Genomic DNA, 17,255 nt, shown 5'->3' with positions numbered 1-17,255 from the left:
AATTTTTATTACCAATATACATTGTTTTTATAATACCCAATGTTGTTTCAATTGTTAAATTTAACTTTTCCAATGGTTTTATTATTCCATCAACAATATCAATATTTTTATTGTTATTTATTGTTTCCTCAATTATTTTTATATTTTTATTATAATTATTTACTTGAGCTTCAATAATAAACAATGATTTTTCTGATAATAATTCAAATTTTGGTTGACCATTTTTTTCAAATAATAAATTATCATCTAGATAATTTTTTTGACTGTAAATTAAAATTATACAACATTAATAATTATTAAATAAACAAAATTGAATTAAAAAATAAATAATAAATACTTACGGAATGATGCAATAATTTCTTTTATTAATAATTCTTTTCATAAAATTATTGCGAGTTTTTAATACTCTTCCGACACATTGTAATAATGACATGTTGATGTTTATTTATTTTCATTAATATAAATTATTTATTTATATAATAAATTAATAAATAATAATACTTTTTACAGTTTAGATATGTAAACTTGATTTTTTTTTGTTTATTAGATTGAACCTAAACGTGTCAGGTTATATGTAAACTTGCATTGGGGATTTTTCGTGGTCACACTCGTGGTAGTCTCTCTTTCTCTCTCTTTTCTCTCCTTGTTTTTTTTTATTTTTCTTTTGTCATAGTAATAGACATATAGACGAATGGCATCAAGGTATACACTAATCGAAATTTCCATCATTTAAATCTGAAAAAAAAAAATAAATAATATTAGTTTAAAATTTAAATTAAAAATATTTATAATTATTTTTTTTTCTATTTTATTAAATAACTTACCGTCAATAATTTTAATTTTTATCCTTTTATATTCATCAATATAAAATATTAAATATTTTTCAATATATTAATCATAAGTATGTAAAAAAAAAAAAAACAAAACATCTTACATAATTTATTATATAAGATGTTAATATTTTATCACAAGTCACTCGTATTCAAGGCTTGTAAAAAGCAAATTGCAAGATACACGTTATCATAAAATTACATTTGTAATACCAATTTAAAAATAAAAAAAATTATGTTTAAATAGATAAATTTTATCTAACTAGTAATAGACACATAGACAAATGGCATCAAGGTATACACTAATCGAAATTTCCATCATTTAAATCTGAAAAAAAAAAATAAATAATATTAGTTTAAAATTTAAATTAAAAATATTTATAATTATTTTTTTTTCTATTTTATTAAATAACTTACCGTCAATAATTTTAATTTTTATCCTTTTATATTCATCAATATAAAATATTAAATATTTTTCAATATATTAATCATAAGTATGTAAAAAAAAAAAAAACAAAACATCTTACATAATTTATTATATAAGATGTTAATATTTTATCACAAGTCACTCGTATTCAAGGCTTATAAAAAGCAAATTACAAGATACACGTTATCATAAAATTACATTTGCAATACCAATTTAAAAATAAAAAAAATTATGTTTAAATAGATAAATTTTATCTAACATAAAAATATATATAAAGAGATTGCATAGCTGCAAATTCTTTCAGTTTGAAAACATGGACAATACAGTTGTCACCTTGTTGAGTATTTTTTTAATAATAATTTTAATTCTTTATAAATATTTAACGAAAAATAATGGTTACTGGAAAAGTCGTGGTATTCCAGAAGCTAATGGTGCTATTCCAATTTTTGGAAATATGAAAGATATCGTGTTTATGAAAAAAAATATTGGTGATTTTATTGAAAAAATTTATAAAGAAAATAAAAATAATAGTATGGTAGGAATTTATGAATTTCAAAAACCAGTTATTATTGTTAATAATATTGAATTAATTAAAACTGTTCTGCAATCAAGTTTTAATAATTTTAGTGAACATCAAAATCTTGATCCAAAAGTTGATCCACTTCTTGTAAATGATCCATTTTTTTTAAATCATCAAGAATGGAAAGATACTCGTTCAATATTTACAAATGCATATTCAATTAAAAAACTAAAAGACCTTCTACCATTGGTTAATGATGTATCAAAAAAATTTATTGATTATATGAATAAAAAAATCAAATCATCAAATGATAATTCAATTGATATTGAGGTAAAACAATTATTTTCAAAATATACTGCAGCAACATCAGCAAGTACAATACTTGGTATTGATGCACAAACATTTGTTGATAAAGATTCACCAAATTCATTAAGATCAATGATGGATGCAATGTTTGTACCCAGGTCATTTGAATTTCGACAATTAATTGGTTTTTATTTTCCAAAACTTGGAAGTTTAATTAACGTTGGTTTTGTACCAGATTGGATTAATAAAAGTTTTCAAAATATAGTTGACGATATATTATCACAAGATGATAAAACATTAAAAAATAATATATTATATTTAATAAAAAATCAACTTGAAGAAAAAAATAAATTTAATGATATAACAATTGCTGGAATTGCATTTGGATTTTTTGTTGAAGTTTATGAATCATCAAGTATGACATTAAGTATAATGTCATATTATTTAGCTAAAAATAAAGCAATACAAGAAAAAGCAAGAAAAGAAATTAATGATATATTTAAAAAACATGGTGAATTAACATATGATGCATTAAATGATATGACATATATTGAACAAATTATAAAAGAATCATTGAGATGTATATCACCAGTTGGAAGATTATTAAAAATTTGCTCAGAGCCAATAACATTAAAAGGACCAGATGGTTTAACTTGTAAATTAAATAAAGGTGATGAAGTTATTATTCCAGTTTTTGGTTTACACAAAGATCCACAATATTGGGATAATCCAGATGAATTTATACCAGAAAGATTTGATCAAAAAAATTATGATAAAGAACGTAATCGTTATGCATTTCTACCATTTGGAGAGGGACCACGTATGTGTCCAGGAATGAAATTTGGAATAATGCAAATTAAAGTTGTAATAGCAACAATATTAATGAATTATGTAATGGAACCATCAAAAAAAATGAAAGAACCATTTGAATTAGATCCAAGAAGTTTTTTAACTACGATAAAAAATGGCTATTGGATTAAAATGCAAAGACGAAGTTTATTATAATTTTAATAATAATATTTTTTAATGATTAAAAAAGTTTAAGATAGGAATGACGCACTCTTGATAAGTAGATATTAATAGCAATACGAGAAAATAAATAAAATGTAAAAACAACAAGTTTATTGCGTTGATTTGTTGATGATTGATCAATGCAACTTGTTTTTTTTTTTTTTTTTTTAAATTAAAGATTAAGAAGTGTACGGTCATTTTGGTTTGTCATTTCACTGCTACCACTATTTTTTAATATTTTTTGATAGTTGGATTTTCGATTGTTTTGTGACCGTGCATGATCAAGATGATTGTAATCGTTATCATTGTTATAGAAATAAGGCACTTCATAATCATGTTCTTCATCAGATTCCTTTCTATCAATATTCAAATTTACAGGCTCAGATGTTACACTGGCATACTTGCTAGTGTCACAAGCTGAACCACCATATCCTGCTTCACAAATACATGAATCTGGTGCTATACAAGATCCATGTTTACAGTCTTGAGAACATATTGGAACACATTCATCACCAGTGGCTGTTTTACCATATCCTTTGCAACATTCTTCAACTGGTCTTTGTTTTTGTAGAACCTAAAAAAAAGAATTAACAATACAAGTTACTAATCAGCTCATTATTAATAAACCTACTATACTTTATTAATATGTGATACTGAAATTGTCTTTTAAATACCTGAGTTGTATAAACAGTTCTGACTATCGTTTTATAAGTTGAACACTTTAGAGTAAAAACCATGCACCAAGTGTTTTGTCTTGCCTTGTAAGATTTTTGTTGTGAGATGTTAACAGTAACTGTATAATTTTCTTGTCTTACACAAACATTTGGTCCTTCAAGTACTCCTGATACCAAAAATATTGTAGTCAAACTAAATGTATATAAAAAAACATTTATCCTGATAGCCATAATAAGATTTAATAACTTTTATTTCCAGAATATTTAAAATATAAAACTATCCCAATACATCAATATACTTTTTCTTTTTTTTTGTTTTGTTATATTATTAATTAAAATTTGATATTTCATTACAATCAATACTCAAAAAATATAATAACTAATGTTCAAACTTGCTGAAATATATCATCACTTTGATGTGACTAATTGAGTTGGCCAACAAGTTCTAAATCTAGCCTTTGTCATCCATGCATATTTCTTTCTAATAAAAAGAGGATGTTTCCTGTTTTGACATTATCTGTAATTGTTGATTAAAAATTATCAACATCTAATACTATTTCTTTTTAAATTTGTCATATTATAATTTAATTACCCATTTGTTTATTAATTTATGCATACTCAACAGTGAATATCATTTTTTTTCTTCTCTTTATTTTAAATTAAAGCACAAAAAAAAAACATCTAAATATATGTAAATGCAGATGTCATAGAAATAATAATAATAATAATAATAAAGTATATATATGTCAAGAGATATAATTTGATTTTAAGGAATTTTTTTTATCCTCATTTTCAATACAATAAAAAAAAGCTAGTATATTATTGATTCAACACTACACAAAAGATAAAATATATTTTTCGAAAAAAAAAAAAAAAAAAAAATATTATTATCATCATAAAAAGTTGTAGTGTCTAAAGTTTAAAATTAATTGTCGATTTAATTGTGATATATATTTCGCTGTGTAATTCAATAAAACTATTTTTTTTTTCTTTTTTTTTTTTGAATCACTTGTTTAACTATTATTATTTATATTGTTGATTAAAAGTAATGTATATTGATAATTATTATAGTAATAAAATTGAAATACTTTAGTTTTAATAAATACACATGATTTGACCAAATTAATGCTGGAATGATTTCAGTTAATGTCTATATATAAACGTAGTTAATTAATTTTTAAAATAGATTAGTTCAAAATATTTGTCGATAAATAAAGAATATAATATGTAATAGTAAAAAATATATTTACAAAATAATAATAAATTTAAAAATAATAATAGTAAATCAAGTTAGTAATAAAATCACAATAAAACAATAAAACATGCATCATTTCCTCTTTGTTCGTGTATGCATCTGAATCATTAGATTATTTTTAAAAATAAATTTTCACAGTGATACGTATTTATATACTATAAAATACTCTTTTATGTATATATATATTCTTGATCAGTATTATGTCGAAAAAAAATTTAATTATAATAATAACGATAAAATAAAATAGAAAAAAAAAAAAATTAATCATATAAATTTCAGGTAGAAATTTTTGATATTTACATGCCTTGAAATTAAATTATTGTTTGCAAAAATATCTTAGTGCTTTTATGAGTAGTAGTAAAATATATTAATCACTAATTGCACAATTTATAGAAAAATATTTTGAAGCTTTATCATAGATAGAAAAATAAATGAGCCTTATTTTTCTAATTGATAAAAAAATTAAGGACCACCATTTTCGAGATCATGCTGGCTTGATTTACTGCTTCCACTTCCATCTTTACTACTACTGGAATTTGATCCATTGAACATTCTTTGATAATGAGGTTTCCAAGCACTTGAACGTGCATAATCAAGATGATCATAAACAAAATCATTATTATTTTGTTTAATTTCATCATAAAGTGGTTCATTAATAATTTTTTTAGTATCCATTTCATCAATACTATGATAAACATTAATATTTGGATTTCCAATATCAGCATCTTTATTTTTCATTGATGTTGTTTGATTATGATTACTGTATGATTCTTTGCATGTTGCATTATCTTCATCAACATTATTAAATGAGTCAAACTTAGCTTTTTGAGTATTGACACTTTTCATACATAAATTATTTCTAATAAGGCCATTATTTAAAAGATTTATTGTTCCATCATCTGTTTTTCCAGAACTTTGATATGAATAAACTGGATTATCAAAATGATTACTATCTGGTGATATAACTGGTTCAGCAATATACTGTACATGTGCTATTTCTAATTTTAAATCAGCTACTCGTCGACGATGATACATTAATCCAGCAACTAATATTGAAATTGCAAGACATGCTGAAAATAATGCAGCAACAAATACACCACTATAACTTGATTCAGATTTTTGTTGTAATACATTTGTTGCAATGAATAATGGCTCTTCACATGTTGATCCAGTATAACCATACATACATACACAACCATCAGTTGGATGACAAACATAATTTTCATTTTTACAATTACAAAATCCTTTACTGAAATTTGGACTATAATATTTATCTTCACAATCTAAAAATTAAAAAAAAAAGACAAAAATCAATTAGATATATTTATACATGTATTAGCAATTAATTTATTTACTTATTTAAACTTACTTTCTGTGCAATCGCATTTTCCATCAAATGGATTACAGTTAGTATCATTTGAACAATCACATTTATGAATACATCTTGAACCCCATGTGCCTTTTGGACATTCTGTAATATTAAAAATATTATTTTTATTTATTTTTTTCAATTATATACTTTAAGTTGTTTTGAGGAAAAAAAAAACATTATTAGTTTTATCATCAACTTACTAGTGTCACAAGCTGAGCCACCATATCCTGCTTCACAAATACATGAATCTGGTGCTATACAAGATCCATGTTTACAGTCTTGAGAACAAATTGGAACACATTTATCACCAGTGGCTGTTTCACCATATCCTTTGCAACATTCTTCAACTGGTCTTTGTTTTTGTAGAACCTAAAAAAAAATAATTAAAAATACAAGTTACTAATCAGCTCATTATTAATAAATCTACTATACTTTATTGATATGTGATACTAAAATTGTCTTTTAAATACCTGAGTTGTATAAACAGTTCTAACTATCGTTTTATAAGATGAACACTTTGGAGGAAAAGCCACGCACCAAGTGGTTGTTCTTGCCTTGTAAGGTTTTTGTTCTGAGATGTTAACAGTAACTGTATAATTTTCTTGTCTTACACAAACATTTGGTCCTTCAAGTACTGCTGATACCAAAAATATTGTTGTCAAACAAAATGTAGATAAAAAAAGATTTATCTTGATAGCCATTTTTTTTAAATATTTTTATCATGAAATCGTTGAAATTATTTTATTAATTTATAATTGTATTAACAAAAATAAACATTCCATAAAGTTGCATCAGTTTTTTTCAAGTCATCCTTTTTTTTTATATAATCATCAGTAATATTGGTATTTTTAAAATTTTTTAATCTGTAAAAATAAACACAGCATAAAGTATAAGCTATATATTGATATAATAATTTGATTTATTTAAAATTACAGTATAAAAGTAGCCAAAAAAATAACATACAAATTTATAAATAAAACCTCATTGAATTTCGCATAAATATTCTTGACTCTGTTCATTTACACAGCTTGTTTTAATTTTAGAAATAGTGTATCCTATAAAGTCGAACATGTTGGCTTAAATAACTTTCACTTTGTTGATAATTATTATTTATTTATTCCCAAGTATTGGTAAATTTTTTTTTAAACGCTCAAGTAAGTATAAATATATAAAAATTTAATAATCTTAAAGTTAAAAATAAAAATTAACCACAAGTAAAAAAACAATAATAATTTTTCACAATAAATAACTACTTTTTTAATACACCATAAAAAATTTATCACCAAAAACAATTATTATTTTTAAATATATTTTTTAAAAAAACCAAGTTTTTATATGTTATTGTAGGGAAAAAAAAAAAAAAAAAAAGAAAACAAATTGATAATCGAAAAACCTTCCATTACCGGATGCGATAAAAATTTTTTAAAAGCTCCAGATTACCCCTATCACAAGAGCTTCTTCATCATAAATATAAAAATTAATATAATTATTTCAATACGACCCACATTTATACGATAAAAAATATTAGATACATTTAATATTTTAAAAAATATTATTTCAGTAAATTTCTTGTATATATTTTTTCATAGCTACGAACAAATTTAATTTTAATAAATTATATTAAAATTTAACTAAGCAAAAAAGTAATTTAATTATAAATATTTTGCAGATGTTAAAAAAAAAAAAAAAATATATATGTCAAGTGATAAAATTTATTTGTATGTTTTTTTTTTTTTTATTTTTCATAATTCTTATTTACAGTAAATAAATGGGTTGAGTGTATTTCACTGGTAAAACACTCACTATTTACACACAAAGACTAAAAATTATTCACCTAAAAAAATAAAACATTATATGAAAAATAAAAAAAAATACATGATAATAATTGACATGAATCACTTCCGGTAATATGTTCATGGACCTCGGAGTTTGTCTTATGTTTATATTACATACTGTCATTCATTTTACATACTGTCTAAAACTGATAACAAAAAAAATACCCATAATAATCTTTACAGACTAAATGCAAGTAAACACAAGAAATAAATAATAATAATAATGTAACTATTGAACAAGGACTCTTTCAATAGAAAGGATTTTAATTATATTTTTATATTTCGAAAAAGAAAAAAAAAAAAAAATTCAAAAAACACTCATCGGCTGATGATTATAAATGACGCATTTTTTTTTACGGTAATTAACTTGCATTTTTGCAAATTATTTACTGTCGATATTGTAATTTATTTTTTTTAATACTACATATTTATAAGTTTATTTTTTAACAAATAAAGAAAATAAAAAAAAAAAAAACATCTAAATTAAAAACCCAGCTAAATAATACAGTGTCATATTAAAATTTTATTAATTATTTTATGACAACGCTTTTTTTTTTTTTTAAACTATCATTATTATTTTCCAAGTTAAATAGCGCAAATTAAAAGAGGGTTCGTGTGTTATTAATATTTATATTTAATATGTTCCCTAAACTGCAACACAAGTGGTTAAAATAATATTAATGAAAAAAAAAAAAAAAAAAAAAACAAGAAAATCATTGCATTTATGTTTGAAAAACGACATTATAACAAAGACATTTAAATATATAAAATAATAATCAAAAAAAAACAAGGCTAATGATAAATATTGTTAAATCAAAATAATGATTATTTAATATCATAAAAAAAATTAATTATGCGCATACGATCTTGAAAGATGAGTATGATATCTTTATTTTCCTGGAAATATAAAACTCGATAACATAAAAATTTTATATCTTTGACAGTATTGCACAGTGTGTAAAATAAAAATAAGTGTTAATTTTTCATATACATATATGTTAAACCCACACAAACACATACACACAGTGAAATCAATCTAGTACTTATTTTAATATTTTGCATCTACAATTGACCCAAAACTTTAATGACGTAGTTTATAATAAAAAAATCATTTAATTTATCAATTTTTTTTCCTACGCTAAAATCAAATATTTGGTAAACAAATTATTATTATTATTATTATTGTATTTCATTGGCCTCGAGATTCAGCCCACTTAAAAAAAAAAAAAAAATACAGTATATGTGTTTTGCAGATTTGTTTTCTTTAATTAAATTGGAGCAGACATATACAGTTTGGTGTTGATCCCGTTAAATAACTATATTGAAAATATTAACTTGTATATTCTCCGTATACTTACAATATGTCTTTGTATGTTAAAAAAAAAAACTGCTATAATCCAATTATTATTGAGGCACACAAACACTTGTTACATGACGAGAAAAACGTAAAGAAAAATTTGATTACGTTTGTTTTTTTTTTTTAAAATAAGTTACTATTTATTATTTGAATTGATAAATAGTCAATATGCTTGATTAATAAATCAATATATATTATTGTTAGCTTAATTTTTATTAGCGTCACTTTGTATGATAAAATTTACAGAATATATATGACATATTCTACAATATTTTATGTACTGAAATTCTACTGAGTGGGGCTGTCTGAATGGCAGTAAGTCAGTAACATGGTTTTTCTTGATAATAAAAGAGAGAATGTGTGCAGTTGTTGTAGCGCTTCGACAATGGAATTTGTAACTAAAACTGTAGGTAACCATCATCATCATCGACAATCGACACCAACAACATCATGAAAACTCTGAAACTTACAAATAAAAAAAAGGCATTATTATTGTCCTCGATACAATAATTATAATAAATCTAACATACCCTTTTTTCTTTTTTTATTTTTGTAATTAGATATAATGAAAATTATTCTGGAGCTTTTCAAAAAGTGCCTGATTAAAATTATTATCATGATTAAGTATTATCTCATCATACAGAGGCTTATTAATAATTTTTTCTGTATCAAATTTTCTCAAGTATTTAGGAAAATTTAAATTTTTAATATCTATATTTTTCATTGAAGTCATTTGATTGTTGTTGATAAAAAACTCGTCGAAAATTGTATTATCCTCAATACTATTGCAAGATTCCAACTTGTATTTTTTAATATTGGCAGTTTTTATAGATAATAAATTATTTGAATTATTAACATTTAATTTTTCAAGATTTTGAGAAGAATAAATACTGTTTGATGATATAACTGGCTCAGTAATATTTTGTACACGTCCAATTTCCATTTCTAAGTCATCATCTCGACGATATATTAAACCAGCAATCATTAAAAAAATTAAAAGACATACTAAAAAAAATAGTAAAAGAAATACAGCAATAAATACATCACCATATACATCTTCACAATCTAAAAATGAAAAACAATTAAATTAATATTAAATAATTAAAAAATTAAATTATTTATTTAAACTTACTTTTTGTGTAAACGCATTTTTCATCAAGAGGATCACAGTCATTAATGCATCCTAAATCACAAATGTCTTTTGGACACTCTGTAATAACAAAAATATTATTTAAAAAACTATACACTTCAAGATGTTTTGAAAACAAAAAAAATATTAGTTTTATCATCAACTTACTAGTAGCTGTATCACTATAACACTTGCAGCATTTATCAGCATCAGTAGAAGGCACTTGTTTAGAAATATTAACACTAGCACTATTATCTTCTTGTATTTTATAAAAATTTTGTTCTTCAGATAATGATGATACACATAAAACTCTCATTAAAACAAATGTAAATAAAAAAATTCTAATAACCATTTTATAATTAAGCAAATTAACAAAATTATTATTCAAGTAAAATGCTAATTAATTCATGAACAAAAATAAGTATTCAAAGTATAACCGAAAAAATAAATTCGCAAGAACATAACGATATGATCTATATCATTGAAACAGTGAGACTAAATTCTAGTGTCAGGAGGTCACAGAATAAACCCACCAAAAAAAGTCATGAGTATTCAAATATTTTTAGACAATTTTATTAAAATACAATATATAAGTATATCAAGAGATAAAATTCATCATATATATATTTCTTTTGATTTAGTATAGAGTTATAGCTGTGAATCATTTCCGGTATTATTATTTTTTTTTTTTTTATCAGTTTGTATTTATACATTCTAACATGTAACTGATAACGAAAAATAAAAATAACTAATTTAAACTCAGTATTCAGAAACTAATAAAAGTTAATTTTTGATCATCAATACAATTACTGAAATTTTGTCACATTAATTATAAAAAAAATGAAATATTTCATGACAAATATAACGTTTATTTTATTCACGTGTACATCAATATATAATTTTAATACAGTCAATAATTTGACCAATAAAATTACAATACTTTCAAGTTTTTATCACGATTATTGTGATTAAAAATGAACAATAAAAAAATTTAGAAAAGCTATTATTGTCTTAATGAATATTCAAAATTAAAAAAATGTTATTCAAAGTCATGGAGTTGTTTATTTATTATACTGATAATTAATTTTAAAAAAAATTTGTATAACTAAAGTATATAAGTAAAAAAATGTTTAAGTAAACTGGAAGAAAAGTATTTTTTTTTTTTTCTTTGACACTTAATATTGAACATGTAATATGACATTGATTTAAAATATTTCTTTTTTACTAATAAAATGTACAAGTAAATAAGAATTATTTTAAATCAAAATTTTTAAGTATAATGAAACAAATATTATTTGTTTTTTTTTTTCTTTTAAAACTGTTGACACTTAATACTGAACATGTAACATTTACATTTTAGCTTTTTGAGCACTCATGAAATATGTCAAGACATCAATTGGCAAAGGAAAAATAATTGTTGAATTATTTTCAGCTGAAATCGTACTTAAAGTCTGAAAGAAAAATAATATTTATTATTCTTTAATATTTTCAATAATTTAATTATTTAATTTACCTGAAGATAACGCAATTGTAAAGCAGCTTGTGAATCACCAAGAACATCAGCAGCTTCTTTCAATGCTTTACTGGCATTTCGTTCACCTTCTGCAGCAATTACCTAAAAAATTAAATTTATAAATTAATAAATAATCACTAACAATCATTAAAATTATTTATAAACATTTCTTAATAGATACCTTGGCTCGTGCTTCACGAGATGCTTCAGCTTCTGCAGCCATAGCTCTTTGCAGTTGAACTGGAAGACGAACATCCTTACTAAAATAAAAAAAAAAAGAACAAAATTATAAAATATGAAAACAAAAGAAAGCAATCTATTTTCTTTAATTTAAAAATAATATATAAAAATTACATTTCAACACGTTCAACTTGAATGCCCCATGTATCAGCAGCTTCATCCAATGTGGTCTTGAATAAAATAATAAAAATAAATTATACAAATATATATTTACTTCAACTATTTAAAATATTAATTAATAACATTAAATATACCTGCATATTAACTGAAATTGTTTCACGTTCACTTAATATTTCATGCAATGGATGTGTACCAATTGTATTTCTCAATGTTGTTTGTGCAAGTAGTCTAGTTGAATGATGAGCATTTTCAACATTTGCAATTGATATTGTTGCATTATTAACACGATAATAAACAACAGCATCAACAGCTACAGTAACACTGTCCTTTGTTAATACCTTTTATTTTAAATTTAATAAATAAACATTAATAATTCAATTATATTTTTGCTAAGTATAAATTATAAAATAATAAAACATACCTCTTGAGCTGGTATATCATATGTACGTGTTCGTAAATCAACTTTTGTATAAGAATCAATGCATGGTAAAATAAAAAATACACCTATAAAAAATAAATACAATAAATTAATATTATTATTACAACAATAAATACAAAATATATATAATTTATATTTAATTAATTATTACCTGGTCCTTTAGCTCCACCTGACAACAAACGTCCAAGTCTAAATATAACAGCTCTCTCATACTCTTGAACAACCTGATAAAATTAAAAATTATTATTTAATAATAATCATTAAAAAATATAATACATATATAAAATAATAATTTATTACCTTAAAACACCAAAATAATGAAAATGGTAATGTTGCAATCACAAAAATCCATGATAAAAATACAAATACTTTTATTGCCAATGAATCATCATTATCAACTGGTGTACATGCTAAACAAAATATATAATTATTATTATTTATAATTTATAGATATATTGATTTATAATATTTACCACCAATTTTACGATTACGAATATCATCAGGGCGTGTATTTAAGTTCAATGGAACAATTGTTGAATGATTTTGATCATCAATTGAATTCATTTTCAGTATCTAAAAAAATATTATTAAAATATAAAAATTAATAATACATCTATGACTCATAGATGATAAATAATAATTAATAATAAATATTTTATTTAAACTATGAACATTTGATTAATAAATAATAATAATTACCTTATATATATATTGTAACAAACACGTGTATAAATTTGGCTACTGAAATATCAGATTTTAAAGCAGTTTGTACCTTTGAGTGACCTTGGAAGGCTTGGAAGTTATAAAATGCACGTTCTCTGGATGGCTATTGATGTTTCTGGATGTTTCTAAACTGAGTTATTGAATTATGCTGGATACTGTACAGAATACAGATGGAGAGTGTGGTTCGCCCGGGTTAAATCTTAGACGTCACAATTACACCCTACGCATCATTCAATACGCATCTACGCAGTGATGTTATCTCTCTCACTCTCTTTTTCCTCATCCCTATTTCCTTTAAATTCAGTGATGATTCATGCTAATAATGGTTTGAAAATTATAAACAACAATCAATACATATAGAAAAGCCATAAACATGCAACCAAACAAAAAAATTATATCTGAAAAAAAATAAAAATAAAAATAAATATCAATTATTTCATTTCTTTAAAATATTTATAAATAATATTTTTTATATATACTTACCATGAAATTAACATATTAATTATTAACCCGTATTATATTTTAAAAAATTAAATAAATATGTATCTGCCTGTGTTTCGCATGATAAATTAATCAAATTTTATTTATCATTTGTGAGATAAATTTTTTTTTTTTTTTTGTAAAAATAATAATAATATGTTTGCATTTTATTATTCACTTACCTGCAGGATTTATATACACTTTTTTTCACACACGTTGTTTAAAGCAAAAATAATTTTAGAAGCTAAATAATGCGTTAAATTGCAAATGAATTTTTTTATTTTATCTTTGTTTAAAAAATTTTTTATCTAAATATATTGTTTTTGTCAATGACACAGTTGGCACAGTTTTTTATGTTTGTCAAGTTAATAATATGTTTTAAATTTTAATTTTTTTTCTTCTTTTAATTATCTCAGTATAAATATTACAATCAAATATTAAAAGAGACCTATATAAAATTTATCAGTATAACTTTTGCTTTCTCTCATTACGTACTTTAATTAATATAAAAATTTAAAATAAAAAAATGTTTTCTTTTAAAAAACCGAAAATATTATCGGTAATTTTAATAATTGGGATTACATTGATCATAGTTGTAGTGTCAAATCCAATTGATCAACACAATGATATATCACCAGTAATGGTAAGTTGATGATAAAATTATAAATAATAATTTTAAAAAATAATATAATAATAATTTTAAAAAATAGTATAATAATAATGTATTTTTTTTCTTTTACAGAGTCCGCTTAAATTAAAACGTAGTGTTTGTTTTTCATGTAAATTGTCTGACAATGAAAGTCAAACAAAACTTACTACTAATTTATCTCAAAAAAATAAATCACAACAAGTATTATCAAAAAATTCATTGGTTCCAGAAGAATCAATTAGACTTTTAAAAGAAATATTACCAACTAATGAGTATCCTCCAGGAGAACCAACTGATGATCGTTATAGAGGTTTCATAAAATTAGGAGGAAAATAAATGATAAAAATATTTTACTTGGACAAAAAAAAAAAAAAATAGTTACTTTATTCGTTTAAATAAATAATAAAATAATAATAATAAAAAATAAATAATACGTTACTTTAAAATAAATAAATATTAATCTTTATTTAATTAGTTTTAAATTATTGATTTTGATTTGTTTTATTTTTTTTCTCCCTTTAATTCAATTAGTTTCTGTTTTTTAATTAAAACAACAAACTGTCGTTTTTTTTTTTTCTATGCAAATTAAAGCTCACTGATTTGCGTCATAGGATACTATGGTTTATTTTTATTTCACGAAAATTTTTATAGATTTACATTCCAATGATCAGAAATAAATAAATAAATAATGGTATTTTTAAAAATGTATTAATAAATGATTATCTCTTTCATAAAAGAAAATCATCAATATAATTATGTTGCACTGCCATCTTTTAAATGAAAATTTCTACTAACTCGATGCACCGACACACAAAAAAAGAAAAAAAAAATATATAACAAATAGTATTTAAAATTTAAAAATTTAAAAAACGTTGTACAAATATTATACTTACTTACTTTAAAAATTAAAACACTGTATTGTTTTATGTTTAACGGACACAAAATTTTTAAATGACACATTATAAAGCGGTATGAAAAAAATAAAATATAATATTGCAAATTTTAATGCATTTTATAATAAGCTACTTGGGGTTTCTATATATACACACTGATATATGATGTACCTTGGTGTACATGATAACGATAACGATAAGTGTGTGATCTAAACAGTAGCTTAGGTATCAAATTTAAAGCTAGCTGTTAAAGCAAGATGACCTAGAGAATATATTGGGGACTATCATGGAGAGTTACAAATTACAATCAAGACCATACGCAATTATATCAATGCAATAAATTAAATAAAATCCTACCTTTTTAGCGGATGTTCATCTTCCCACACTGGTCATCAAATTGCTCAGGATACTGCACTCCATGTAGTTCATGTGATGATTCAATCTGATCAGCAACAGGTTCAATGGTTATTGATCAATGATCACACACACAAAACAAGCACTACACACACAAAACAATAATCACCACTTTTCACTTATTTTTTTAAACACTTTTCACCATCATGAATATTACACCACTTGTTACCGAAAAAAACCAAAATATTATTGACCTATATAGTTTACGAATCAGTTCTTTTTTTTTCCTTCTATTTAACACTTTTTAAATGAATATTTTATTATTGTTATTATTTGGAAATAGTCTATCAGGCTCGAAAAAAAAGAGATCTCTCGAGTCAGTTGTTGTTAACACTTAACATATGGCTTTGTGAGCAAGCGTGAGAATGCTTGTTACATTCTTTCGGGCAGAGGCGGCCGATTCTCCAAGCACTAACACGTGTTGATCGATGAGCAACAACAACAACAACAACCGACCTACCAAATTATTTTCGTTGAAAGTAGATTTAGCTCAGCATCAAGTGGTACAAAATGTTTACCAATAGCAACAATTAGTGGTACATTAGCAAGAGCATAAATATGATGTTATTGAATTTTGTAGTAAAACAAAGATAAAGTTTGCTAATAATATTTTATCAGATAGTTCATGACTTATTGAGACAGTAACTTTTCATTATTGAGGATTCATCATTGTTCAAGCATGAATGCATGTCATTTGGATGGTCTTGGTGCATTTTGATGATGGTATAAATGTACCAGTATTTCATGATCATTGAATTATAGAATAGTTCATAAACAATTTACTCAATTTTTTAAGCACTTGGTAACACTAACTAATGTCAACGTACCTTATAAAACTTTTAACATTAACACGATTTACTTGGTATTTGCATGTCATATTTTAGCATTAACACAATCTCAGTTGTCTCGATTATTTTAAATAGTCAACTCTTTTTATTATCTGCATCAATCATTGAAGCTTTCGTATATTTTAATTCACGTACATAAGACTAATGCTTTTCCCATGGATAAATTTGATGATGCAACTGTAACAATAAGTTATTAATTATTATTGGGTAAATTTTAGAG

At 23.3% G+C, this 17,255-nt stretch overlaps 5 protein-coding genes and 1 long non-coding RNA gene across 8 annotated transcripts in view; 2 read left to right on the top strand and 4 right to left on the bottom strand.

The window, feature by feature from the left end:
* The first annotated feature begins 1,501 nt into the window (after nucleotides 1–1,501).
* On the top strand, nucleotides 1,502–3,520 carry LOC122852336 (cytochrome P450 6j1-like). Its single transcript, XM_044152096.1, has one exon. It carries the CDS (start codon nucleotides 1,571–1,573, stop codon nucleotides 3,086–3,088), a length of 1,518 nt encoding a protein of 505 aa, XP_044008031.1. The 5' UTR covers nucleotides 1,502–1,570; the 3' UTR covers nucleotides 3,089–3,520.
* On the bottom strand, nucleotides 3,342–9,907 carry LOC122852340 (protein draper-like). 3 transcript variants are annotated; one of them, XR_006373806.1, is made up of 6 exons: nucleotides 9,589–9,907; nucleotides 6,866–7,258; nucleotides 6,596–6,764; nucleotides 6,393–6,494; nucleotides 3,769–6,306; nucleotides 3,342–3,668 (listed from the first exon to the last, which is right to left on the bottom strand). XR_006373806.1 is itself a non-coding variant. In XM_044152101.1 (5 exons), the coding sequence occupies exons 2-5, from the start codon at nucleotides 7,094–7,096 to the stop codon at nucleotides 5,486–5,488; spliced, it is 1,323 nt and encodes a 440-aa protein (XP_044008036.1). In that variant the 5' UTR covers nucleotides 7,097–7,258; nucleotides 9,589–9,907; the 3' UTR covers nucleotides 3,342–5,485. The 3 variants fall into 3 exon arrangements, 2 of the variants coding, with proteins under 2 accessions (XP_044008036.1, XP_044008037.1); XM_044152101.1 differs by having other exon boundaries at nucleotides 3,342–6,306; XM_044152102.1 differs by lacking the exon at nucleotides 9,589–9,907 and adding an exon at nucleotides 7,359–7,579 and having other exon boundaries at nucleotides 3,342–6,306.
* Nucleotides 9,908–10,082: 175 nt separating this feature from the next.
* LOC122852349 lies at nucleotides 10,083–11,236 on the bottom strand. Its single transcript, XM_044152112.1, has 2 exons — nucleotides 10,720–11,236; nucleotides 10,083–10,652 (listed from the first exon to the last, which is right to left on the bottom strand). The coding sequence occupies exons 1-2, from the start codon at nucleotides 11,066–11,068 to the stop codon at nucleotides 10,144–10,146; spliced, it is 858 nt and encodes a 285-aa protein (XP_044008047.1). The 5' UTR covers nucleotides 11,069–11,236; the 3' UTR covers nucleotides 10,083–10,143.
* A 32-nt stretch (nucleotides 11,237–11,268) lies between these two features.
* LOC122852348 (band 7 protein AGAP004871-like) lies at nucleotides 11,269–14,092 on the bottom strand. The gene is made up of 10 exons (XM_044152111.1): nucleotides 13,728–14,092; nucleotides 13,502–13,601; nucleotides 13,329–13,438; nucleotides 13,180–13,252; nucleotides 13,011–13,093; nucleotides 12,724–12,927; nucleotides 12,584–12,639; nucleotides 12,411–12,489; nucleotides 12,230–12,331; nucleotides 11,269–12,167 (listed from the first exon to the last, which is right to left on the bottom strand). The coding sequence occupies exons 2-10, from the start codon at nucleotides 13,590–13,592 to the stop codon at nucleotides 12,066–12,068; spliced, it is 900 nt and encodes a 299-aa protein (XP_044008046.1). The 5' UTR covers nucleotides 13,593–13,601; nucleotides 13,728–14,092; the 3' UTR covers nucleotides 11,269–12,065.
* A 619-nt stretch (nucleotides 14,093–14,711) lies between these two features.
* On the top strand, nucleotides 14,712–15,234 carry LOC122852362. The gene is made up of 2 exons (XM_044152125.1): nucleotides 14,712–14,874; nucleotides 14,974–15,234. The coding sequence occupies exons 1-2, from the start codon at nucleotides 14,758–14,760 to the stop codon at nucleotides 15,214–15,216; spliced, it is 360 nt and encodes a 119-aa protein (XP_044008060.1). The 5' UTR covers nucleotides 14,712–14,757; the 3' UTR covers nucleotides 15,217–15,234.
* A 674-nt stretch (nucleotides 15,235–15,908) lies between these two features.
* Nucleotides 15,909–17,255, bottom strand: part of LOC122852368 — a 79,179-nt gene continuing 77,832 nt past the window's right edge. Inside the window, exon 5 of the long non-coding RNA XR_006373810.1 lies at nucleotides 15,909–17,212. This is a non-coding gene — a long non-coding RNA (uncharacterized LOC122852368). The remainder of the gene's footprint in view (nucleotides 17,213–17,255) is intronic.

Source organism: Aphidius gifuensis, linkage group LG3, assembly GCF_014905175.1.
Source record: "Aphidius gifuensis isolate YNYX2018 linkage group LG3, ASM1490517v1, whole genome shotgun sequence".
NCBI classification, from domain to species: domain Eukaryota; kingdom Metazoa; phylum Arthropoda; class Insecta; order Hymenoptera; family Braconidae; genus Aphidius; species Aphidius gifuensis.
Note: the sequence above shows the minus strand (reverse complement) of the source record. Positions and strands in the feature narration are given on the sequence as shown.

Coding starts and splice junctions, on each gene's coding strand:
- LOC122852336 (XM_044152096.1), top strand. CDS start 1,571: ATGGACAATACAGTTGTCACCTTGTTGAGTATTTTTTTAATAATAATT.
- LOC122852340 (XM_044152101.1), bottom strand. CDS start 7,096: ATGGCTATCAAGATAAATCTTTTTTTATCTACATTTTGTTTGACAACA. Junction 6,495..6,595: donor TGGCTCAGCTTGTGACACTA/GTAAGTTGATGA, acceptor TTAATATTACAG/AATGTCCAAAAGGCACATGG. Junction 6,307..6,392: donor AAAATGCGATTGCACAGAAA/GTAAGTTTAAAT, acceptor TTTAATTTTTAG/ATTGTGAAGATAAATATTAT.
- LOC122852349 (XM_044152112.1), bottom strand. CDS start 11,068: ATGGTTATTAGAATTTTTTTATTTACATTTGTTTTAATGAGAGTTTTA. Junction 10,653..10,719: donor AAAATGCGTTTACACAAAAA/GTAAGTTTAAAT, acceptor TTTCATTTTTAG/ATTGTGAAGATGTATATGGT.
- LOC122852348 (XM_044152111.1), bottom strand. CDS start 13,592: ATGAATTCAATTGATGATCAAAATCATTCAACAATTGTTCCATTGAAC. Junction 12,928..13,010: donor ATGATATACCAGCTCAAGAG/GTATGTTTTATT, acceptor TTAAAATAAAAG/GTATTAACAAAGGACAGTGT. Junction 12,332..12,410: donor CTCGTGAAGCACGAGCCAAG/GTATCTATTAAG, acceptor TTAATTTTTTAG/GTAATTGCTGCAGAAGGTGA.
- LOC122852362 (XM_044152125.1), top strand. CDS start 14,758: ATGTTTTCTTTTAAAAAACCGAAAATATTATCGGTAATTTTAATAATT. Junction 14,875..14,973: donor ATGATATATCACCAGTAATG/GTAAGTTGATGA, acceptor TTTCTTTTACAG/AGTCCGCTTAAATTAAAACG.